We start from the raw sequence: 24,991 nt of genomic DNA, 5'->3' as shown, positions 1-24,991 counted from the left end.
CTTCCCTCGTGCTCCATATTTAAAAGTGCTTTCGCCGAGGGAGTGGAGACATTTACCGGTCGGAAAGAAGTGGGATTCCTGTCCGATAGAAAGTAAACAAAGTGAAGCAAAGGGGCGGGAGCGTGTCCTCTCATGGATGGAGATGGTAATATGCGTCTCTGGATTGCTGTTACTCGCTAATGCACAATATTTATAAATGTGAAAATGTATATACACAAGACATACACACATTTGATAAAATGTGTATTTGGTTGAATTTCTGTACAGTGTAAAAAACAAACAAACAAACAAACAAACAAACAAAACAGAGGACTGATGTCATGTACTGTACATATGAATCACACCTCCTCTGTTCCATGTCAACTTTTAATGTAGCCAGACTGATTCATCTGTTTTCTCACGTTTGTACCTCCCACATTCCAATACTGTATTCGTCTTAATTTTATGAAGAAAACACCCCCCGCGTGCTCCGTCTTATTATACTGTTTTAAATCGTTTTCAGATTCTGTTGTACCTTCCGCTCCCTCGGTCATCTACCTCATGATGTTCCTCCGCTGCTCATCGACATTCTTAAGTGGCTGTTTGCATGCTCGGTTTTGCCGCGTCCTCAGCTGCCGCCTGTGCCATCGTTTAATTACATTCCCCATATTTGTGCAGTGTAGAAAAAAACAACTCCACTCCCATGATCATAGTCTCATTTCCCCCTTTTCTTCAGTACTGGTTCTTACATTTTAAGATAAACTCATCTTCATGAGTAGCAGGTGCCTCTGACAGTTAGACGTGGTCTGATCTAACACAATGTACATAATAATAGAAGATTATCCTGATGTGAGTGTCTGATCCAGTGGTTTCCGTTCGTTGGGTTTTGCTGTATTGTTTTAGTTTCTCGGTTACAAATGTCGTATCTCAGAGTAAGCTGTCGAAACGTGAGTAACTTCAATGTAAAAAATGTAAATAACTCTTTTCATTGGACACTTTTCTTTTTCTTTTTTTTTTCCTTTGCTGTAAGTTAGTTTTTCTTCCTATCGAAGCAAAACAAAGTCATTTGTACCGTTTTTGGAAACCTGACACCAGTGTAAACCAAGGTTTAAATGCCCATTTTCCTGCTGTATTAAAAAAAAGAAAAGGAGGCACAATCACATTTTCTTCTGCTGTGTCATACTTAAAAAAAAAAACACCTGTACACCCGGGAAAACAAACAAATACCGACAGGGCCAACAACAGCTTGAACAGGTATCTCATTTTCAAGGCGTTTTGTAGGAATTCTTAGCACGAATGAGGCGGCAAAGCCAATCCTTTTCACTCCAGCAGAATAAGACCATCACTAATGTGTGTCAAGTGAGTCCCACAGCTATATGTGGGCAAAGAATGAAGGGTATCACTTCATAGAAAAGCCTGAGAGGAGATTTCTTAGGCTGCTGCTGCTGTAATTCAACGCTGCAGGACTGATGAACACCAGTTCATCCACATCTCAGCTGCTCTGTCACTTTAACTCAGTAAGTGAGATTGGTTGGAGAATTTTGTGAAAAGTGATCTTTGGACATGATTCAGTGCTCGTTGCTGCGATGTCATGTAGATATTTATTTTCTCCTGTTAAAGTGAGTGTTTTTGGCCCCCAGCTTTTTATGAACTGGACGTTGTTGTTTTTTTTTACATAAAGGAGATCTGGCAAAAACCCTAACAGCTTTCTTTCTCAGTTCAGTCTGAACTTTAGGAACAACAAATCACAAGATGTCCAAAGAAAGAAGGTTACGACTTTCATGTTTTACATAAGAAAACATCAGATAAGTAAGAGTTCTGCATTCACATATAACACGCACACCTCTGATAAAAAGGTAGATTCCACCAATTTCTGTTTCACACAAAAAATTAAGACCATAAGAACATCATGTTTCTTGGGAAAGTGTCAGTAAAAGCCAAATTAAAATACCAAATATGTGAAAGCTGCACTAGTGAAGTTATGTGTCAAACACTTTCCACTGCCTCGCGCTTTACGTTATACACACAAATACACGTGAGCTCAGGTTTATGGCTGTAGGAGGTGAAAATAATGTTTTTCCCAGCAGACATGTTGGTGTCAAACATCACTAATGGATGCTTTAAAGTTGAGTGTGATCTTAAATGGAATGCAGCCATTGTGAAGGCTTGTTATTCTTGTACTGGAAAAAGTCTGTAAGGGAGAAGGTCAGTTTATTTCCTTTATCCCCAACATCACCACTTTGTGACTCTTATCTTGAAAATATGATTTAGAACTAAACTGAACGTGAATAACAACGTATTATTTACATTAATACTGTGAAATAGATTCATTTATCCTCTATCTGTATATATGTTGTTATTTTTGTCATATGCTGACTTCTTATGTCTTGATTAAGACCGTATGTGGTTTTTAACTTAAAACACGTTGGATGGAAGGTAAAAAAAAAAACTCTCTGAGGAATAACTGCAAAGAAAGACAAGAAACATCTACAACTGTGAATAATGACTTTTATTCTTATAATCCCATGAACAGATTAGGTTTTACATATGTAAAACACATAAACACACAATCCTACATTCCTTAACACATACTCAGAGGAGCATATTGTTATGTTATTGTAGGAGTCTCACACCCGGGATCCTCTACAGGGGCTGAAGGGACATCTGGTCCCCAAAGGCCAGGACTGTGTGTGTCCTGATCTGGCACAACACCCCTCCCTCCCTCTGTGCGTGCGTGTATGTGTGTGTGTGTGTGCGGTTCAGATTGGACGATGACAGTGATGATTCAGTCGTTCCTGTAGGTGGCGGCTTGTTTTTTCCATGGTTGCAACACTCCCACCCGACCTGAGGAGAGATCTGTGGGAGATGCTGAGTGGGCTCGCCACAAGACGCTCATCTCTTTTTTTTTACTTGTAAGGGTGGCGCTGTGTTATCGCAGTGCATCATGGGAGAGCTGAGGCCAACATTGATTGATTGATTGATTGATTTTGCTTGGAAACAAAAAGGATAAATGACTAATTATAACAGTTGTAGAAGAATTCCATGTCAAAAAACCACAGACGTGTGAAGAAGTAAAACAAAGACTAGCATTAAGTGTCTTTCTGCTCACAGAACTGATTCTGGGACATTTTTACTTATTCTTATAAAGTCTGTGGTCTCGAATAAAGCAATGGAAACTACTATTCTTCTCAAAAATAATCCACAATTTGGTACTTTGATTAAAGCGATGTTAAAGAGTTAGTCCTAAATCTTACATAGGTGCTCTGTGGGGTTGAGATATAGCAATTGTGAAGGTTTTATAGTATTTATAGAGTGCATAGTATCTACATTATATTGTATTTATCTTAAACCTTAAACTCAGCATCTGCTGATGTTGACTGTTCCAAAATAACATCTCATGGTACAGTGACAATAAAGGAATCTAATCTAGTCCTAATCTAGTCCATCGCTCAGTGGCTTGTGGATGGAGGCACAATCATTCTGTATCAATTAAATCATTAAGCCATTGGCATATTCATCAATAATGAAAATCATTGTCAGCCACTAGTGTTTACTTTCATATTTGATGTTAAATTGTGGTGTTTTATTCTCCGGAGACACACACACACACACAGGTGTATCTGTCCTGGTGAAGGTGCGGCTGCCTCAGAGCAGATGTGATGCCCACATGAGTGGACATATTTTTCCACAGAGGGCTCTAATTTACTGCTCTGGGGCTTTGGCTGCTTCAAGAATGATTTATCTGTGGCTCGGCTCAAATAAGACCTTTGACACAAGATGGATGAGGAGGATGTGAGCTACCTCTGCTCTGCTTGCTGCTCCATCGGCCGGGTAATGCGTCTTTCTTACCACACATTTGAATAGATTTAAAACAGACCTGAACAGACTTGACGATATCACTAAAAAGTCCTCTCTGTGGTTTGTTTACCAGTCAGCTGCTTCTGCAAACAAGAACAACTCACTCCTTTCAACCTACGCCTTCCGCTACAGTGAGTAGCCGGAGTAGAATTTATTGTGTAACACCGGGACAATCGCTTGTGGACAGAATCATGGCTCAGACTGAACTCTGCCTAACGTGCTGTCAAGTGTGAAGTCATAAATATTTAACGGGAGTATCCTTGGAAGGTCAAATACAGGATTAAATCGTCAGCCAGTCACTCAGCAAGCGACGCGCTCTCATCCGGGCTGGGGGTCTGAACATGAGTCTGCAGCCTTTCATCAGCCTAACGCTGGCTGGCACCGACAGCCAATCAAAGCCCATAATGCGTTACAGTTGCCACCCCATCATGAAACCCTTGACTGGCCATAATAGTGTAAAACAGAGCAGCCAGCTGCTGTTGAGCAGTGGAGAGAGGATTTCAGAGGTTAACTCACAACAATGCATGAGCCTCATCACCAACACCACAGCTGTGGAGGTTCAGTCATGCGGCGTGTAACATTTCTGAGTCTCAGTGTCCACGTTTGGCATAATGATAATAAAAATAACAATAATAATAATAATAATGATGATCAGATAATTAGGTGAACAGCATTGACACACATTCACACTCCAAACTCAGCACGGACGAGGCGTTTGGATGCAGGAGGAGCATGTGCTCTCCACCTCGGTGTCTGAATGTATGCAGCATTATCAACAAAGGAAGTCAGAGGAGAGCCATAAAGCCAGTGTGTGTGTGTGTGTGTGTGTGTGTGTGTGTATCAGACCCGATATTTAGTAGGATACCTCTGTGGGCAGCAGGAGCCACGTCACTCCTCCCCTCATAGCAACAGCACAGTTGACCTACATGCTTTCTGCACAGCCCACTGTGCTCGGGGTGGTCAAAAACTATGCAAATCCACACTGGATATCGACTTTTTCCTGTACACACCAAATTATTAGACCTGGCACATGCAAGACTCCTCCTTCATCCTGCAAGAGAAATATATATATATTAAAAAGGCTTCATGGGACCAATGTATAACATACACATACGCATATGTATGAATTTTACTATACACAACTGAAAACAACAAAGTGTCTTTTCTCCTCCACGGCCACTCAGTGTTTTATTGGATGACACATGATACAGAGGCTCTGAGACAGTTGTGCACATCACAACGCAACAAAGCAGCCACACGAGACAGTTCCCAGTGGCCGCACAACTTCAAAATACAACACCGTAGATTATCAGTACAAAAATGAATACACAAAAATAGTAGCTAGACAAGCCCAGTGGTGTGTGTTACCTGAACAGACCGTGTGAACAGCTCCTCTCCTCGGCTGCAGCGCAGACACCAGCACTGGCAAGGCAGTAGCTTGCGCAGTCATCTCCATTGCGGGCAGAGTCACAACCCAACCAACAGCACAAACTACTACCTCAGCCAGTGCGTGGTCCGAATCAGCGAGAGACCGCACGCGAACGCGGGAGGGCGACGGGGGTGAGGGGGTGGGTTATTATTATTATAGTTATTTTTTAAAATATATACATACAGAGAATGTATGTGTAGACGAGTAAAGGTGAAGAAATTCACTACCTCCTTTGCCGCGACATTCCAGTAGAGTCAGCCGCTGCTTCTCTCCGTCCTCGCTCCCGTTTCACTCCTCTACTGTGCGGACTTGAAATAAGAGGGGAAACCCCGCCCAAGAAGACCTGCTCTTAGCCCGCCTCCTCCTCCCTTTCTTCAGTAGAGCAACCCTCTCCCCTCATATGACCTACTATAGCAGTGATTCTCAACATAGGGAGCCCGAACCCACTGAGCGTCGCCAGATAATGCGTTCTTTCCACAGCAGCCATTTTGGCTCATTTCCATTTTGGCTGTCACTAGCTGAGCTGTACTGGAAACGGCAAAGGGATAGCAAGGCTTAAATTTGGCTTGTTTGTCTGTTCGGGCCTCTGTAGAAAACATGGCTGCTCAAGTTGGCGGCCTCCGTGAAGCAAGGCCCTTGCGTAAAGCACATTTTAAAGATTTATTCCAAGGTTATGAAAACCAAAGGATTTGTTTTTGAAGTGCTAATACTCCAATACAAGCTAGATTTTCTGCCAATAAACTCTCCTCAACGTTACATGTTGGAACTTTAGGTACGTAAATGTCTAAAATTAAAATTAAAATACAGAATAATACATTTTACTTTCAGTAATTTTGTAATATATTAAGCTGCTTTTTTAAAAGCAACATGACATAAAACTTAATAAAATATACTGTATGTAAAATGCTTTGTTTCTTGTTCTCACATTAAATCCTGTCACGCCTTTAGCCATGTTTAGAGTCAGAAAAATCTGTGCGTCCCACACGTGTGATGCTATATCCTGTGATTGAGAGCCTTTGCAATCATGGGTTGTGTCATGAGTTTTTGACTGATATGTGTTGGCACAAAAACACGCGTGAGAACAAATATGGGGTATGGTGTGTGAAAGCAGGCCTTATTCAACTGCTGTCATGTTTTTTTAATGTTGTATTTCTTTTTAATTTTTCCTCTTGTTTTCTCAGATGAACCACTGTTGTTTTACTATTTGGGTTTCATGATTATATCATTTATAAACAAAAGGACACCATAAATGTTGAAAAATATTAGGGAGAAGATTGAAATTTGTAATAAATATATTATCTTTATACATTCACTTGTGGTGTGGCATGCTATGAGACCTGGCACATACTGTAATAGAGCACACTCGGAGCACACTCACGCTAATTGTACAATTGTTCCATTTATTTTATACAGACAAGTACATCCCTTCTCAGATGGCTGGCTAAGGGTGACATGGAATGTTACAGTAAGATTTGTTTTTTCTTGCATAAAATCCTCACTGTTGAAAATGTTGCAAAAGTCTATTTATTTTTAAGATCAATCAAGATGTCTCTTTTTTTTATTTTTTTTTAAATCAACATCACCACACACCCAGAGGCAACACATCAAATTCTTCTTCTTTCTTTTTTTTTTTAATCTTTGTGGTTAACACAAGAATGCAGCCAGTCTGTATGAGAGTGGAAGGGGCGAAGGCGCTTTCAGCTCACATGAGAAGCATACGATGATTCGTATGAAGGGCAGGGTTGTTGACGTGACCTCGGCAGGCCTTGGATCTTCATGTCACCGTAAATGGGTCTCACGTTGAGTTTATGTCTGTGCACTTGAAAAGCACATGGGTCGAGAAGACACATTCAAAGACTTCTTCATAATAAAAAACAAAACACAAAGAGCTCAGTGGCAGCCTGGTCAGGACTCTCCATTCTGGACTCTGGAGACAGGCGGCTGCATAAAGTCTTTAAAGGGCCCGAGGGCCTCTTTCAGAGCGGAGCTCACTTCGGATGAGGAACATGTAATACACTCGACCAGCGTGGGATACAGGGCGATCACCTGAGCCCAAGTGTTGCCATCCACTGCAAGAGGACAGCAAAAGAAGAACAGAACAAGAGAATGACAAGATAAAAGTGGGCATGGGGTGGGGTGGGGGGGAAGGAGACGAAGAAAGAGAATATAAACTGTGGCAGAAGGCAATCAAAGAAATCATTTCCTTTATAAAATTCCCACAGGCATTTGCAAATGAGTTTTGTTCACTCCTCGTAATTGACCTTGCTGAAAACATAAACAGTTCTACCCAGATTGGAGATAAGTATGAATGCGGACACATTGGTCCCCAACTGTTCTCTGACACATTTATCTGAAATGAGTAGATGATACGATACGATGGTATTATTCCACATCATTATCACACGTGTTTTCACTGCGTGTCCTTTCTGCGATTCCTTATTAATCCTTGACACACTTTGAATACTCACCATTTTCTGGCTGTGTCTTTTTAAGCGAGTCCATCAAAGTGCTGATAGCTTTCAAGACAAAGATAATCTCTGTCACTTGTTGCCTGAAATAAAAATAAAAAATACAAATATCTTCATCAGTTTCAAAGACAGCGTGTACAGATTTTTAGTTGTGTGCTCTCAGGGCATGTTTTTGTCATATAGGTTGCATGGACGTCACTAACTTTTCATTTACTGTTCACATTCTAATGATGTCATTTTCAGCACTAATGGTGCAATTTCCCCATGGGCATCATTTTACTTCCATTGTCTCTTAGAGTAAAGAGTTACACCCGACACTAAGGAGCAGCGTGTTGAACTGGGTAAGTGGTTTTATGTTACCACTTGGAACTGAGGAAGCCTCTTGGATGAGAGGAGAAACATGTCATGTCCAGTTGCTACTTTTTTGGATAACAATGATGGATAAATTAATAAAGCGGGGTTTACATAGCGCTAGCAGTCAGGTGTACCTGGGCAGGGGGCAGCGTCCACTCAACCTCTCATCCTCTACGTAGCGCCGGAGGACGTCCTGGGACCTCTTCAGGAGCACAGAAAGTGCCATGCGAGAGATGTAGCCCTCCTGCGGGGTGGAGACCTTGTTGCTGAAGGAAAACTGCAACAGTGTCTCAAAGCACACTTTGGAAAACTCTTCCCTCATCCGCACATCAATCTCTGCCTCTGTCGAGCAGAAAACATTTACAGAGACCATCAGAACTGTTTTCATGTGCTTTAAGTGTGAAAAACGACTGAATGGTACAAAAATATTGTGAAATATCACAATAAAGCTTTTACATTTGAGGGAGGTGGAAAAGTTGACGCATCAACATGAAGTAGATGTGAATGAGTGCATTGTCTTGTTATCCTCGTGTGTCCTACTGCTTGGTGGACTGATTCCCAATATTTGCTTTGCGGCAGTTGATGGAAACACAGATAAAAGCCCATTTTCTTTTACCAAATCTTTGAAAATGTGGTTAACAGATACAGATACATTTCAAGCTTCCAGGTGGCTCTGGCTAAAGAGGGAGGGAGAAGTGGGGCCAGCAGAGGACAGTTGCACCAAGTCAGAAGCCATTGTTGCAATTTTAACCACAGGGATTTCTGGATTTCTTCTCCAACTGAATTTTTAGCCAGCCCTTTGCCACCAATTAATGGTAGAATATATGTAAACAACACAGCTGTTATAACCTAAGTCAACAAAGTCACAGATTACCTGTGAACGAGGGAGACTGCGAGTGAATGGAACCTTTGTTGAGCATAGTCATGATCTGGCCGACAAAGTCTTTGGGAATGAAATTGGCAAAGGGTAAAATCTCCGTGCTGATCAGCTGGACTACCTAAATGGAAGAAGACATAATCTCACAGTCAAGGCGGGCAAATCCATCACAACCATGCTGACATACGGATTGTTGTTGAGAACAAGTACGTACCTCTACATCAATGGCTTCATTCTTCTGAAATTCCTGGATAGAAAGGTTATCTGGAGGTGTGCTATAAAGGCAGAACAACCAACACAGTGAGCCGCCTGCTGCTTAGAAATGCCTAACACAGACAGACATGCAGACTTAATGTTTAAATGTGTACCTTTTGGTAAAAAGAAAATCGTCAAAGGCATTGGCCAGCTCCGGCCACATAGTGTCAAACTTCCCAGATGAGGCGTGCTGACGTGCCACGGGCAACCCGATCAGCAGCACTTTGAGCAGGGACGAAACAGCGAGCTTCCAGGTGGTCTCTGATGGACAGGCATACTTCAAACCCAACGGCATTCTTAACGTCTTGAGAATGAATTGATAAAGAAGAGAAGAGGGAAAATGATACCACATGAGGCTAAATCACAGAGCAGGACCTCAGGGTTAAATCTATAAAACACATTTGAGTAAGCCTGAACATTATTCACCTTCTATTTTATACTGAAATGTAGAGACACTAGAATCAATCGAGTTAACATTAAAAGCAGTATTTGAAGGCATTTAAACAACGGGCAAAGTTCAAGTTTTTATGTTACAAAAAAATGTCACTCTAAACAAGTCTTCTTTTCAGAGAACAGCTGGGTTCCCCAAGGCTGGGAGTTTTTCCATGTAGAAACCGTCCCAATAGACACACAAGGCAAATTAATTCTCCTTAGTTAGGGTTTTTGTATAAATAAACTGTGGGAAAAGAGCGTTTGAATGCAGGTGTCAGGAACGGAATCAATCGGGGGAAGACTGAGCGTCACCTGAACAAAAACTTTAGTTTTTATTTTTACAGACTGAATTAGACAGATTTGAAAATATCTCATAAACTCATTAGGCACATCTGTGATGATTGCTGTCAGGTCAGAGGCTGAGAGCAAAAATAATTCAAACTAAATGTGATGATTTGTTCACATTTTGGTTATGCTTTATTGATCATGTTAGGCGTTTTATAACTGGGGAAACTAAGAAGAGATTAATGACGTTCACTCAGTTCATGAGAGACAATGGCACTGTCAATCTGTCCAACCCTGAAACCGAACATTCCCGCTTAATAAAACATACCTTGATGACGTTCTGCAGAACTTTCTCATTGATGACAGCTTTGTGGCACGCCGTTTTGTGGTACAGGTCCACCACTACCTCCAAAGAGCGCTCAGCAAAGGGCACGTAGTTTAAGGCAACCCACTCTGCCTGCAAGCCGATTTACACAAGAGGAAGTGACATTAGCCAACGAAAACCATTACAACTATTATCTATCCATACTTTTAGGGCAGAGCCACATTGAAAGCAGTTTTGGAAGGCACACTTTGTACAAAAAAACCAAAAAAACATTCAATTCAAGTTACTGCAATCATTAGTCTGCATTAGGTTGTGCGAGGCTTATGAGTAGATTGCATCCAAACAAAAAGCTTGATACTACAAAGTGTGTCTTCTCTTGAAGAAATATAAATCAAAACCAGACATAAGGATTTGAACATCACCACAAAGACAAATCAACTGAAAATGGAGCTGCACAGGCACTGTGCACAAAAGAGGCATAACCACCAGTTAAGCAGGGAGGCGGGAGTGGGTGAGAGATGTAGATGACAAATGACAGCCTACCACTACCTCAGAGGGTAGGTCATCACAGTTTAGTACAACTATACAGGGGGCTGAAGTAGAACATGAAACTCACCGGTGCAAACAGCTGGATCTAAAATGGTTATCCAGTGAGTAGTTCCAAGAAACAGAATGAGAGAAGATTGCAATTAATCTGATGTTTTTTTTAAAAAAATCATTAAATTTGCAGTGGCACGTTTGACTAAAGCCAAACCCCATCCTTTGCTTTTTTGAGTTATGCTGCTCACAGACAGACAATGGTGGCCACAAACATAACCTCCTTGGTGGAGATTATTCCAATACACTCACTCCTCGCACCAAGGACATTTGAGACGATCTGGCAACAAATGGATTTCATGCAAAGAGGTTGTAAACACACACATACAAGTATGATGCGTATTTTGTCAACTAGGAATTTGTTTCTTTCTTTCTCACTTAACAATCGAAGCAGATGCAGATCAACAAAAATGTCCAGTACGTGAGGTTGAATCTGGGCCCCAGCATGCGAGACTGACAATTGGGATTTGTCATGTATGTCGTAATCATAGTTCTCAGCATGACTGCTCCAGCCTGCCAGTGAGATGAAGACAACTCAAAATTCCCCCCAAAGGCAGAGCACATAGCAACACAAAGCAGACACCGATATCAGAACAACGTTGTCAAAATCACTCCTGTAATTTAGAATGTTTGCTTTTCTAAACCTAATTTGAGCGGCGTCACTGATTTCCTTCAAATTAAAACTGTTTTTTTCTTTTTTTTTTAGCTGTAAAGCAGAGACATTTCTCTGGCACGTTGCCAGCCAGATGAAGAATATGGGAAGGAATATGAGGAAGTTACTGCCCAGGGCAGCTAATGGGGGTTGAGACAAACCCGTCAATCTCATGGAGGGTCATGATAAGAGGCTTTGTAAGGGCTAGACAGACAACCGGAGGGTGGGAGCGGTGCTTCATGTACATCAAAGAAAATGGATGACATTGTTTAGAATGGCAACAAACACAGTACACCATCCAACACTTCAATGAAACAAACTGTAAAAAGAAATCTATGAAATGAAAACCAAGTTGTTAACAGCCCACGTCTATGCCCCCCCCCCTTACCTGGTTGTATTTGGCATTGGCCACGTGTTTGGTTTCCATCCTGCCGTACTGAGGCGGCTTGCAGGAGAACTCCACGAAGAGTAGCAGCTGTTCAAAGATGGCAGGGTACATGACCTGCAGGTTCTCAGGGCCCACACAGATGGCCTGCAGCAGGGAGGAATGAACACTGCTGACATCCACCACATGACTGCGTACTGAATAATTTAAAACACTGATACAACGACTCGTGGGCCAGGTTAACAGAAAATGGAAACTGCAACATAAGAGGTTTGTATTTTATAAAGACATGTTATGGAGTCGCAACTGCAATTCAATGGCTCAATTATAGCTACAAGCTAAAGCTTATATAATTATATTAATGGTCAAATGGAAGCACTGGTCCTGGTGCGACAGAGATATTCTCTCGCTGCCCCGTCCCAGTGGAACATAAATTTATTTAATTTGTAATTCATGTTGTATATTTGTATGTCTAATTGTGTATTTTTACCTGTATTTTTTATTCTATTGCTTGTGAGCATATATGAAAAACATTATACAAATAAAAAGTATTGTTATTATCAAGTGAAAAAAATCCCAGCAACATTGATAGGCTATTATTTTACAGAGAAAATGATAATGGACTGTTTTCCGCGATATTCCAAGATCCACCCTCCCAGGCTGGAGAATCTGCTGCTTTTCTGTTTAATTGTTAACTGGGAAATAAATGTGAAACTGAAGTTAAACATAGCTGACATATTGTGGAATGTGTCTTAGTTCCCTAGGCCACAGAGATACCTCACTGGACTCATCTTAATGCCATTTTTGATAGTGTACTAAATATATAAAAGGCTTTTTGCCCACCTTCTGCAACACATCAAGGGCTGTGAGTACAGCTTCCTGTAGGCTGGTGAGAACTGCCTCAGTGTAGGAGGGGAGGATAAAAGGTGAGGCATCACTGCTGATGGGCACAGACACCGCTCCATGAAGAATGACCCCCAGCTTCTTCAGATCATCCATGCTGAAGTTGGCCTTGATGTGCTGGTAGAGCGCTGGGAAAATCTGGATCAACGCTGTGAGGAAGGGCTGGCTCGGGATAAAGGAGAACTTATCTGTTGGGCCACTAGGCGGCTTTGTGCAGTCAATTCCTGTTCTATACCAGGTGTTCCATGCTGACCACCACAATGCTGAGTCCTCTAAGGCTGACTCCTCCCCCGGGGGAGGGGCCTGCAGTTCAGCGCCGTTGTATCGCGTCAGACGCTCGACTAGTGAATCTGAACGCACCAAAGGTCTGCCGGGACCAGACGCTGAGAGAGGGTCGATGAGCACTGGGGGGACACCCATAGCAGCGAGCGCGTCCCCTGGTTTGTCCGAGTCTTTCACAGGTGTAACGATCTGTAGGATCTCTTGAAAGCTCTTGAGCGCAGCGAGGGAGACCTCGTTGTTTTTGCTAAGAGCAGCTGACTGAATGTGGTTCAGCAGCACCTCCCAGGCCTCAAAGAAATCACCTGCAGACAGACAGCAGAACAAAACAAAACAGGACAATGAGACGATGAAAGGTGACAGCTGTAAAGTAAGTGGGACAATTAGCACATTGAAATCTGAGGTTTCCAAGCTACACGACCGGACTAAAAGACTAAGAGACCAGAAAGAACAAAGAGTGTGCAAATGAGTATGTATGAAAATGAGACTCATTTACAATCACACTAGGAGACCGATACATGGATATTTTATTGCCAGCGCGTTATTTATATTACCTAAGTTGCATGTAGGATGTTTCCCTACTCCCTTCAGTGACATTATGCATAGTGGGCTAGAAATGTGCTGGTAATGAATCACCTGTTGTAATCTTGCACTGGCTAAAATGCTGTTCAGGGAGATGGGAGTAATTAATGAGAGCCTGAAGTTCTATCATTGCTACCTCCCTGCAATATTAATCCTGTCCGCATGATGTTATAGTGACTAAATAGGTGTTAATACACCAGTACAAACAGCCAGGTTGTTTCTGGACTTGTTAAACACTCGGCATAGTTTCATGAATACATTAAAACATGTAATTCTATTTGTTTACTATTATGTCATAGTCTACCTCATGTGCAACAGTATCAGTGGCTGTGGTTAAACATCATTGAAGTCTACAGTGTCTCACCTAATTGCTGGAGTAGATATCGCCTTGTATTGAAAATGCGTGCCACCCCAGCTAGCGTCAGCACCCACGTCTCTGCCCACTGTTTTTCCGCTGTGTCACGCGAGTGATGGATGAGGATGTTCCCGCCCCCGGACTCAATCTTCTCCTTGTCCGCGGTGGTGGACGACGTCCTCACGCAGTTGAGCAGATGGAAAAGCACCTAGTGGTGACACCGAAAAAGTGAAATCTGCAGCACAATAGATCTTCAAAGAAAACATGTTCAGATCATTCACACCTATGGGCAATTTAGAGTGTTTAATTAACCTCAGCATGCTTTTGGACATGTGGGAGGAAACCCTGATAAATCCCATGCACACACAGGGAGAACATATCATCTCCACATAGAAAGGCCTGGACCAGGACATAAACCAGCAACCTTCTTGCTGTGAGGCAGCAGTGCTAGCCACATGCTCCACTGTGTGGCCTCGATCAATCTCAAAACAATTTTAAAAGGTACAGATTTATAGTAGTATTGTCTGTCATTTCACATATTACAGAAAATGAGTGAACATGCTTTTTTTGCTTTTATATCTAACATAGATCCTGACCTCCTCCAACAAAATCAAATCATATATGAATAAAAACTGCGTGCTACCTTCCAGACTACAATATGCCACGTTGGCTGTTGCAGCAGGGTCCCGTGAGCGGCAATAGTGGAAAACAATGTCTGTCCAGCACTTTTTCGCACAGCGGGCCGTGGATCAACACACAGCTCGCCCAGCTTGGCATAAAGGCACAACCACAGGCAGTCAAAGGGAGGGGCAGGGTGGAATGGTCTGTTCAGTTTCTCTCCTTTCTCCCGGGCCTGTTTCTGTAGAGCTTCTTCCTCCTTTTCTAACTCCTGTGTGATGGCTTCACCTCTTTGAAAGAAGTAGTCCGAAATGTTCCACTGTGGGTAAAAGGGGAAGAGGGTGTGGAATGAAGTGGCATGCTTTGAAGAAGAGGGTTGTTAAAATGTCATAATCATACAATTTCTGATGCACTCAGATGTTCTCAATGTATGGTATCTATAAAATGTCAAATATAAGAAATAAAAACAATACCTACAGTTAAATAAGATCTTATGTTTTACATGTTTATGGTCACTCACTCTAAATACACAGGTAAGTCACATTGCTCACAGGCCACAACAATACACAGTTATCTCACCAGTAGGCCGATGGAGGTGAGGCTGATGTTGAGCTCCTGGTTCTGCAGGCCAAAGCTGCCGGCCACATCCACTACAATCTGGAGGCATGTGCAAGGCATGGTGGGCAGAAAGTCTGTCACTACCAACTGCAGGCACTGGAAGGCTGTTCGGATCAGTGACTCGCTGAAGGACAATAAAATGAGACAACACACTTAAGCTGGGTTAGGTTTCATGGACCTTTGCATTTAGTATAGAACAAGAGCAATTAAAGGGATGTTAAAATAAGCAAATATCTGACCCGCTTTGTTCATGTTCTCACCCTTGATCATTGCGGATGGCTCCAATTACACCCAACACAAGAGGCCAGCCGGGTCCCAGGCTGTCACCCTGACTCTGGAGGATCTGCAGGACACTCTCCAGCTGTTTCTGACGAATGTCGGCGTGCAGGACATTGGACAACTCTTTCAAGGGGTTCAGCAACAGAAGCTGCAGCCGCTGGAGAATAAGACGGAAACAGTAATAAACAGTAATGAACGCATATTTTTGTAAACTGTGGTAATACAACACTACAAAGTGTTTATACGTAGCACTAAAACTATTAAAAATAGGTGCAAATAATTTGACAATGGTTTGGAGCAACTGGCAACCAGCTGTGACATCACAAACTCCTGTTTTGAAGTCTCAAGATTCACAATTTGGCTGGTGCCATTTTGAGGGTTGGCAGCATGAAATTCAGAGCAGCCAGTGTCCACTCATATGCCACACTTTATCTATAATCCATCTATTTTCCTCTTAAATGGGAACATAATTTATAAAATTCACATCATGTTTTATAGAAGAGTTCAATGTTTACTGATGTTATAAATCCAAGCAAGTGTTCCATTTATACAATTATATTTGCAACCACAGTTGTCGCCCCCTATTGGCTATTTCATATATTACTTCCTGAATATATGAAATTGGAAGCAATGGAAAATATTATATATAAATTTTTTTTTTTTCAGTACATACATTTATGGTGTTACCAACCTGATTCTGGGCCAGTGGAGGGTCATGTTTGAAGGCCAATCCGGCTTTGATGAGAGCAGTCAATGCCTCAGCTCCCCACTCTCTCATCCTGGAGTTTGGATGCTGGCAGACCTGCAGAACAAATCACACACACAAATGCATACACATGCAAGGGATAACAGAAATACTATTATGTAGAGTAGTGATTGGGTGGATGTGTATGTAACAAATGGGTGAAATAAACCAACCACAGACTGTGGGATAGAGACCAGGATCCCCTGTGATAACAACATATGTTGTGACAGACCATGTAATCATGACTGCTTCTATACATTTGCACAGAAAGGCTAGGCTCAGCAGGAAGAAGGTTGACTGATGTGGTGCAAAATAACAATCTCAGTATATAGTTAATACTTTAGCTGCAATCATAACTCATCATAAGTTAGGCTGATAAGTGCGATGTAATGTCTAATAGCAATACAGCTGTGGAATATGTAATATACTTACAGTATTATTACAGTATTTAATTGCACTTTTTATTATGTGTACAGATTTCCTTTTTTTTTTCTTTGTTTCATTATTATTTATTGTGTTTCTTACAGTGCTTACTCAAGAGGCCAGCACAAACATTCCTAGGCACTTGGATTGTAACTGTGTGTGCACAAATAAGCCTTTTGAACCCTGAATCAATATTATGATATTCAGATCTTAAAAAGGCTGAGAGGTGAAACAAATGCATTGCTTGCAAGCACAAAGACGAAGTGCAAAGTAGATACTGTATCTGTTCTCATTCAGGAAAGAGATCGTCAGTGTGTATTAACCATTCTGATTTTAATCTAAATCCTTGTCATAATCGTCATCTGGTGATTTTATTGCAACACTGCTGAAGTGATTTTTAACAAGACTGCCACAGACGAGAGGAAGCATAAAGTAGACTTTGCAGGTGCAGCTTTAGATTATGACTCTGTGACAAATCACATCAAACGTCACATTGCTAATTGTGCACAAGAACACAAGAATCAAACACTGATAGCAGAGCGCTGTGGACACATTTTGACACAGCGGCCTTCTCCAACTCCAACATGTTGCCAGTTTGCAAGAGAGGGACAACAACTTGAATAAAGAAAGAGATAAGAAAGCCAGTGATTAAGACATCTGAACTTACCTTCTGCAAAACCGACAGGATTGCAAAAGAGAGGGGGAGACAGACAAAGAAAATATGAAGGGAAACCCCAGTGATACACATTACACACACATATAGGATATAAAAGGAGAACCCGTTTAAATAAGGATAGGAAGACAAGACTGCCCACAAATACAGAGTAGGGATGCACAATATCGTAAAATAGTCATTAGTCATATCGGCAGATCTTGGTGTCTTTACCAATATTGGATAATACATTAAAAAGCCAATATCTGCCAATACTGATATTGTGCATCCCTAATACAGAGTGCAGTATCGGTAACTGCTGTTTGTACCAGGGCACCAAAAAGACAGTTGTACATATTATTAAAGTCAAACCATCACCAACATGTAGGTACAAATGAAACATTATATACTCTGGAAGTTTGCTCTGATTTGAATCAAGAACCAACTTTCACTAGCTTGTTCAACTGTTTGGGTCTCCTTGATTTAACTGTAAAACTCCCAGTCTGGGATCAATATAGTACATCTAAAAGTTTTAGTTATTTGGTTCTTTGGGGCTCATCTGCTTCAGATTCCATTTAAAAGATGTCATTATGAGAACTCCAGCACTGTTCAGAGTAACAGGTTTAAGAGGAAAAAAAGCAATTATTTGGATATTTTCATATATTATATATATAAAGATATATTATCTTATATAAGTGACAATTACTGCTACCACTCAAAATTTGATCTCAGAGTATTTGATCTTTTTAAAATGTTAGCAATTATATTACTGAAAATCATCTGTATCCTGTCTTCAAGTATGAAATTACTTAAGATTTGCTATAAAAAGTTACCTCAAGTAGGTGGCCAGTCAACGGCCTCCAAAGGATCTCTATGCGATCCATGTTAACTAGGCCAGTCTCCAGGAGCTTGGCCACTGCAAAGAGAGACGGCTCCTGAAACCAAGACAAGAAAATAATAGGTTAGTACTGAGTACCCTGCATTCTGACCTCGCTAGATAAATACATACTGTATGTAGTGGCACTAATGTGTACAAGTTTACAAACATGCTGCTTTAAGTACCATTATAGGACTGTAGTCGTGAAAACAAGACAAAATATTTAGACAATAAGCTATTTAAAGCAATACTTCATATTAGAGCTGCAACTCATGATTATGTTCATAATCAATTAATCTGTTGATTATTTTCTCGATGAATCGATGAATCGTTTGGTCCACAAAATATCAGAAAACCTTAAAAAATGTTGATCGGTGTACGGCAAACTTGGAAATTATAATGTTCTCAAAAGTCTTGTTTTGTCCACAAACCAAAATGACCTTTTAATGATTTATTTGTTATCCAGAGCAAATGAATTATTAATTTTTAAGAAGCTTAAACAATCAGAAATCCTGTTTTAATCATGAAAAAAACTTCAAACTGATTAATCGATTATCAAAATAGTTGTCGATTAATTTAGTAATCGATTAATAATCGATTCATTGTTTCAGCTCTACTTCAGATCATTTTAGAAAAACAAGATTATGAAATATCCACAACACCACAGAGCAGTTTCACCCAGGCCAAAAACACAAAGTCTTTACCTTGTTGTTTCCATAAGCCATTTCCATGGCTTCCACGGAGAGTGAGCACAGAGCATTGATCAGGTGATGGAGGGACACATCATCTAGGTACCTAGAATACACAAACAATAATGCATGTTGAATAATGCAGGTCCAGAGTAACAGTGATGCTAATGCTTCTACTTTTTTTACAGTGGTCCTTACTGGGAGCTCTCAAAAAGTCTGGACAGGATGTTGGAGATGACGGGCAGGTCTGTCATCACTGCTGTGGTCAGCACCTGTTTCAGTAAAATTAACAACAAAGTACAGCCAGTTAGCCAATCGTCAACACTCAATTGAGAAACTAACAGTGCAATGTTCAGTACACCATGTCTAAGAAAAACACTCACAGTACTGGGTCCCTCCACAGCTCGGCCTGGCTTCAGGGCACCGCCAAGCCCCGGCTTCAGCCCCAGTATCCAGACTAAATGCTGGAAGAGACAAATGAGAAACTTAACATACTGGTGGGTGATGCAAATTCTCTACCTTAAAAGACATAAATAAAAGTATAACATTCAAAATTTAAACTGGTTCTCTCACAGAAACTGTAAAAAGAAAAATATTTTTTTTGTTTGTAAAAGTAGGGTTTTTTAGCAGATCATTTCTTTCCAGATCATCAGTTCAAGAATGTAATTTTGCCATATTAGAAATAGAAGTGTATATGTGTGAGAGTGTGACAGAGAATGTGGTATTCCTGTGTGAATTCATGCGTGTGGTGATAGTGTACCTGCAGTGTAGCCAGTACCAGCTGCCAGGATGTGCCCAGCACAGCTCCATGGCAGTGTGCCAGGTTCAACAGGGTTCGCATACACTGGATATTCTTTGCTGTCAGCTGAAAGAGGGACAAACACTTACAATTACCATCTTGTATAAGCAATCAGGAAGTGAGCTAATACGCTTCTCCAGAAAAAATATTACAAAAATAACTAATAAATTGTAGGAAACTGCTCCATAAATTTAATAATTAAATGTTAACCGAAACCAGAGTTTCGTCATATGCACATTGTGTGTGTGTGCGCGTGTGTGTCCTCACCACCACTGTGCCTTGGGGCTGGGCAGAGAGTGGCTGCCCCACAGCCACCACCTGCTGATGAGATTCACTGGAGGGGCTGATAATCTGCACAGTCTGGCCCTGGATGGAGTAAGCTGTAAAGAACAAAGCCGCATGAGCAACCCCAACTCCACTCTCACATGTCTCACAAGACTCACATCTTTCAATGACAGCCAGTAATACATGTAAACTGGTTTTCTAACAAGTTTGTGACATGCAAGAAAACCTCTCCTAATTATACGTCCAGTGCAAAGTTGAGACCCAATTTGCCAAATTTATCTCTTACAAGCTAATATGCAAATAGCGAATGTCTGGGTGGCTGACTTAAGAGAAGCTGTGCGTCTACATTCCCCAGACATACTCTTCTCGCTGTTCCTAATTAGACGCCACAGTGAAAAGTAATGGATTAAATCAAAAACTGTAGGGCAACAGCAAGAGGCAGACTGCCAACAGTTTACACGCTCAACTCAGTTTAACAGACATCTAACCATATGGGAGATTAGAGGTGCTCATTAATTTAACATAAATATACATGACCAGAGGCCAATCTCTGGGTTAGAGAGGGATTTTCAGGTGCATGTGCTGTTATTTTAGGGATTTCATTAATCAAACATAAAAAGATGAGAGGAGACATGCATACTAATCTGAGTTCTAGTTTTTTTTTCATTTCTCCCTAGAGATTACTGGGCTGTTGGTATCTATTACCCAAACTGTTTGACCTGGAAAGAGATCCCTTAATCTGCAACCCTGACTTAATCCACTGCCTTTATATCAAAACATCATTTGAAATTTCAATAAAACAAAACTATTTTGCAGTGATACACAAAAAAGAGCTACCAATACCAATTATACAGCACTCCATCTATGCTGTTTGGAGGTGGCACCTACATTACCTTTGCTGGAGAAGTTGGCGGTGTTGCTGTTCAGAACAGTCAGTGCATAGTGTGGCGGCAGAGAAGCTTTGCAGATGGCTGTGATGAAGGCATCTCGGGGTGTCACCAGTCCTAGACGACCACACAGTGACGCCATGGTCAGCTCTGCCTTCAGGATGTTCTCAGTCGCTGTCTCATCAGTGCTGAGTGGGGACAAAACGAGAGGGAAAGGAAAAGAGAGCAATTTATTCTCTATGTTTATATTACATCTGCAGTATTATTTTTTTTCAAGCACAAATTAAACAGTTCACCATGTATCAACATCTAACTGACAATAACCTAAGTTGTGACACCTCAACTAATTCAATCAAGGCTGACTTGATCCTTCGTTTGGAGAGAAATAAGATCATAACAACAAACATGTGCAAGAACATTTCGGCATTTCAGATATGTCTTTTCATGTGTTAAAAGTGAATTTACTGTATAGACTAACACACAGTACACAAAACTATTTTTATCATCTTGAGTCACTAATGTAAATGACTGCTAACCACAGAGCAAATGTTAATAAGAAGGCAGCAATCGTATTTACCTTGCATCTAACAGCAGAGAGAGTGCAGCCAGTAGACCACACCAACAGGCACTGACCATCTCCTCCCACACGAGGTGGGCTCCTGGGACAGGAAAACAAATGCATTAATATCCTATTTGAAAAGGTAAAGTAAATAGAAGCACTGAATTGCCCACCAGGGGTCTAATAGATGTGTTATCATGCTGAATGATTTGCTTTTAAGCCTACATCATCTTATTTAACAGTATGCATGTATATTCTTCCACTTTGTTTATCTCACTGCCTCATGAGAGCTTGCTTATCTAACAGTGTGGCTCTGGCCTGTTCTTACCAGGTTGTGGCTGCCACTCCTGGTCTGGGTGAGCCTCCCTGAATTCAGCAGCCAGCTCCTCCTCCATAGACAGCTCTCTTTCTATCATGGAAGTAATGCCCCTGACCAGGTCCAACAGACCGCTAAAGGCCACAGACATGGCATAACCCTCTGGGATGGATGGGGGCTCGACCTTGTCCAGCATCTCTAGACTGGTGGATGAAAAAGAGCAAAGTGTACAAGAATAAACTGATTAAAGTGAGAAAATGTTAGAAGAAAAACTAAACATATGTGTATCGATAGCTCAACACTGAAGTATCCAGACTTCATACAGATCTTTTACCAAAAGTATTCAAACAATTTACAACACTTAACATTATTGAACGAACGAATGAATCACACAAGTAGGCAGGTCACCTAGTAACAGGTACACCAGTGAGCCAATCCATTTGATTCAAATTAAAAGATTGGTAGTAGAATAAATGTGTTTAAGTAACAAATAAAGGACTCAAGCTTTATAACTCTTCACGCCTAACAGCCATTCCATTACTGACGGAGAAGACAATTTAGACGAAACCTCTCTTTGTTACAGAAAATTACATTTTCTGAATTTTAAACCTTGCTTTCCTGTGACATATCAAAGACTGTTCACAACAGCATTTTTACTTCTCAAGCAGGTTTAAAGTCTCGATTGCTTACTGTGATCAACCCTTTAAATAAAAAGTACAGCGTTTCTGTATCACTAATTGTAAGGTTATATTTACACTCATTACCACCATGGAGATGGTAATTTGCACAAGTTCAATGTTCTTCAATACAATGGTCACTTATATTTGTACAAAAGGTTGGATTATACACGAGTGAAAATTGAATAAGATCAGTCAATTATTTAAGTCTGTGAGGTAACAGCAGGACTTACTAGGTAGCCTTAGCACTGCCCTGGATGCTAACAGTCATGAGGGGGATCCAGGTGCCACGGTATTCAAATGCAGCCTGGGTGGTCAGGTTGCTACCAACTCCTCCTGTCCCTGGGCCGCCCTGTGCTGTGCCCTGCACGCCTGAGCCCGAGGCACCTAAACATTGGGTAAGAGAGGAGTAAGGTGAGAAAAAACCTAATGAATTGAAATGAAATTAAACAACCTAAAGGTAAACTGACCAGCAGGTGCACTGACAGCTGGAGTGCTGCCTGCATTGGGGACAATGAAGAGGGACTGGATGAAGGATCCCAGTGCATTGACGATGTCTCGGAATACCTTAGTGGAGTGCTGCTTCATGTCGTATGACTGGCAGAATGAACTGAAAAGGAAATCAACACAGAATATTTTAAAGACGGGTTTAACATAAAAGATTAGCCATTTGACAGCTGAAAAAAGTGCCAGGGCATTTCACTCTAAGGAAAAATGATCAGCAGATCATGCGAGTCATAGACCAACACTCAGGAACAATGTGGGTCATATTGCTGAAAAATCATTTATAACCATCTTGTAGTCAATTAACAGCACATTATATATGCTTGAAGTTAAGATTGTAATTGAGATGACATGTAGCGGAGATCTGATGCACCCAAGTTTGTTTCCCTGCTTAGCTTGACCTCTGTTGCATTACCTTGAGGTAAATGAATGAGGCAATTACAAAAACCTTTAGCTGTCAGGACCAGATATATTGCACCATTTGGCTCCTCAGTGAAGAATTACTTTAGAATTATTACCAACAATCACATCCCACATCACAACAAAACAAAACACCCCCAGTCTTATTTTTTCCACTTGATGCAGCAGCAGAATATGAGGTAATATTTAACAAAGACAGAAGAAAATGTCCAATCATGGACTCATCAAATAAAATGGGTGTTTTAGTTAATTAAAGTTGTATTTCTTACCGCAGTAAATGTGGCTGCACACATAGCCTATGGACTGATTCTACAGCTACTGCTCTCAGCCACTGTGGCTTCTCCCCATCCAGAAACTTCACCAACAGAGACAAGAAAATCTCACACTCAGTCACCTGCAAAAACAAGCACATATTGGACTGAGATAAAATTTTTGACTGCAAGAAAAAAAAAAATCTGATGAAATTTCTGTAACTTCACACACGTCTTGATGAATGTTGGCAATAAGACGAGCACACAGCTGCAATTCAAAATTCCTTAAATGGAGCTAAGCTCATTAAAGCATCTGAAGCAGAACTAAGACAAAAGTACAACGGCACTAATCCAATTCTAATCAGACCAGATTAATTAAGTGTATCAGTTGTGTTTAAGAAAATCCCTCGATCTTAATACATCCATCAGGCAACAGTTCTGACCAGTCTACCATTAGGTGGATCAGTTCCTCACCAGTAAGCTGTAGAAGTGCTTGATAAGGACCGACACAACACGCAGCAGCCTCATGCAGATCGGAAAATAAGGTTTCTCCACAGGTGCTGGTGAAGCAGAGCTGCTGCTGCCCTGCCGAAACTTGATGTTGGGGGAGAAGAGCTTGATGACAAGTGGACACACGCGTTCCTTCAGCAGGAAACTGAACTCCTGGTGCTGGAGGAGGAACAGAGAGAGGGAGTGGGTGTGAGAAACAAAGGAGACACACAACTAATATGGATATTCAACACTGGGCAATATTAATTCTTTCGTTTTTTGCATCTGTTGCAACAACATGTCCACGACTACGACTACATATACCTGTAGGAATACGCCAGGGAAATCATTGAGAACAGATTCCAGCAGCTCCAGGCCAAATGTCCGTGTCATCTCTGTCATACCCACTAGCCAGTAGGGGGCATCTGCATTGACCAGTTGGCACAAGTCCTACAGTAGGGGTATACAACAGTGTTCAATACAATAGAGTCTTATGTCCTAATCTCGTCACAGTGGTTGAAACAGTGCAATCACTGAGCTGTGCTGGGAGGACAAGCATCTTCACATAACAGCGCAACATAGGTGATGAATGAATGACAGGATTCTTTAAGACAAATTGACTTTAACAGCAGAAATTAAAGCAATGGTAAACTTATTTTGATATTATCAGCAACCTGTAGTTGTGGGGATTATTCTAAATTTCTCTCTGTTGTCAATAACTGTTCAAGGGGGTTTATTTGACATCACTGTGTAGAAGGTTGCTGCCCCCTGATGGACATACCTGGAAGAGCATGTATGCATCTTTAGCACTGGGCCTCAGAGTACTAACAGTTCGTCTGTTGGTGTTTCCCTGGACGGGAGGAGGCTGCTCCGCAATGCCTGAAAATG

At 41.3% G+C, this 24,991-nt stretch overlaps 1 protein-coding gene and 1 long non-coding RNA gene across 6 annotated transcripts in view; both read right to left on the bottom strand.

The window, feature by feature from the left end:
* Window positions 1-2,470: 2,470 nt before the first annotated feature.
* On the bottom strand, window positions 2,471-6,061 carry LOC122776130. 2 transcript variants are annotated; one of them, XR_006361169.1, is made up of 2 exons: window positions 5,494-6,061; window positions 2,471-4,888 (listed from the first exon to the last, which is right to left on the bottom strand). It is a non-coding gene; the product is annotated as an uncharacterized LOC122776130 (long non-coding RNA). The 2 variants fall into 2 exon arrangements; XR_006361170.1 differs by lacking the exon at window positions 5,494-6,061 and adding an exon at window positions 5,206-5,479.
* A 584-nt stretch (window positions 6,062-6,645) lies between these two features.
* The window catches only part of mon2 (MON2 homolog, regulator of endosome-to-Golgi trafficking), a 29,357-nt gene continuing 11,011 nt past the window's right edge, over window positions 6,646-24,991 (bottom strand). Inside the window, exons 6-36 of one of the 4 annotated variants that reach the window (XM_044036319.1) lie at window positions 24,885-24,982; window positions 24,428-24,553; window positions 24,089-24,283; window positions 23,633-23,757; window positions 22,910-23,049; window positions 22,673-22,826; window positions 21,775-21,965; window positions 21,465-21,546; window positions 20,894-21,075; window positions 19,983-20,095; window positions 19,677-19,781; window positions 19,300-19,380; window positions 19,115-19,188; window positions 18,932-19,022; window positions 18,184-18,285; window positions 17,366-17,368; window positions 16,222-16,332; window positions 15,512-15,687; window positions 15,213-15,375; window positions 14,659-14,952; window positions 14,025-14,223; window positions 12,740-13,383; window positions 11,900-12,043; window positions 10,879-10,896; window positions 10,266-10,394; window positions 9,334-9,524; window positions 9,180-9,240; window positions 8,963-9,086; window positions 8,223-8,430; window positions 7,735-7,817; window positions 6,646-7,335 (exon numbers count right to left, since the gene is read on the bottom strand). In XM_044036319.1, the coding sequence (XP_043892254.1) occupies window positions 7,172-7,335; window positions 7,735-7,817; window positions 8,223-8,430; window positions 8,963-9,086; window positions 9,180-9,240; window positions 9,334-9,524; window positions 10,266-10,394; window positions 10,879-10,896; window positions 11,900-12,043; window positions 12,740-13,383; window positions 14,025-14,223; window positions 14,659-14,952; window positions 15,213-15,375; window positions 15,512-15,687; window positions 16,222-16,332; window positions 17,366-17,368; window positions 18,184-18,285; window positions 18,932-19,022; window positions 19,115-19,188; window positions 19,300-19,380; window positions 19,677-19,781; window positions 19,983-20,095; window positions 20,894-21,075; window positions 21,465-21,546; window positions 21,775-21,965; window positions 22,673-22,826; window positions 22,910-23,049; window positions 23,633-23,757; window positions 24,089-24,283; window positions 24,428-24,553; window positions 24,885-24,982 (4,571 nt within the window). In that variant the 3' untranslated portion in view covers window positions 6,646-7,171. The remainder of the gene's footprint in view (window positions 7,336-7,734; window positions 7,818-8,222; window positions 8,431-8,962; window positions 9,087-9,179; window positions 9,241-9,333; window positions 9,525-10,265; window positions 10,395-10,878; window positions 10,897-11,899; window positions 12,044-12,739; window positions 13,384-14,024; window positions 14,224-14,658; window positions 14,953-15,212; window positions 15,376-15,511; window positions 15,688-16,221; window positions 16,333-17,365; window positions 17,369-18,183; window positions 18,286-18,931; window positions 19,023-19,114; window positions 19,189-19,299; window positions 19,381-19,676; window positions 19,782-19,982; window positions 20,096-20,893; window positions 21,076-21,464; window positions 21,547-21,774; window positions 21,966-22,672; window positions 22,827-22,909; window positions 23,050-23,632; window positions 23,758-24,088; window positions 24,284-24,427; window positions 24,554-24,884; window positions 24,983-24,991) is intronic. The other 3 variants (XM_044036320.1, XM_044036321.1, XM_044036322.1) reach the window with 3 other exon arrangements.

The sequence above is a fragment of the Solea senegalensis genome, linkage group LG10 (assembly GCF_019176455.1).
Source record: "Solea senegalensis isolate Sse05_10M linkage group LG10, IFAPA_SoseM_1, whole genome shotgun sequence".
Lineage (NCBI taxonomy): Eukaryota > Metazoa > Chordata > Actinopteri > Pleuronectiformes > Soleidae > Solea > Solea senegalensis.
The sequence above is the reverse complement of the archived record's forward strand: the minus strand, read 5'-3'. Positions and strand labels throughout refer to the sequence as shown.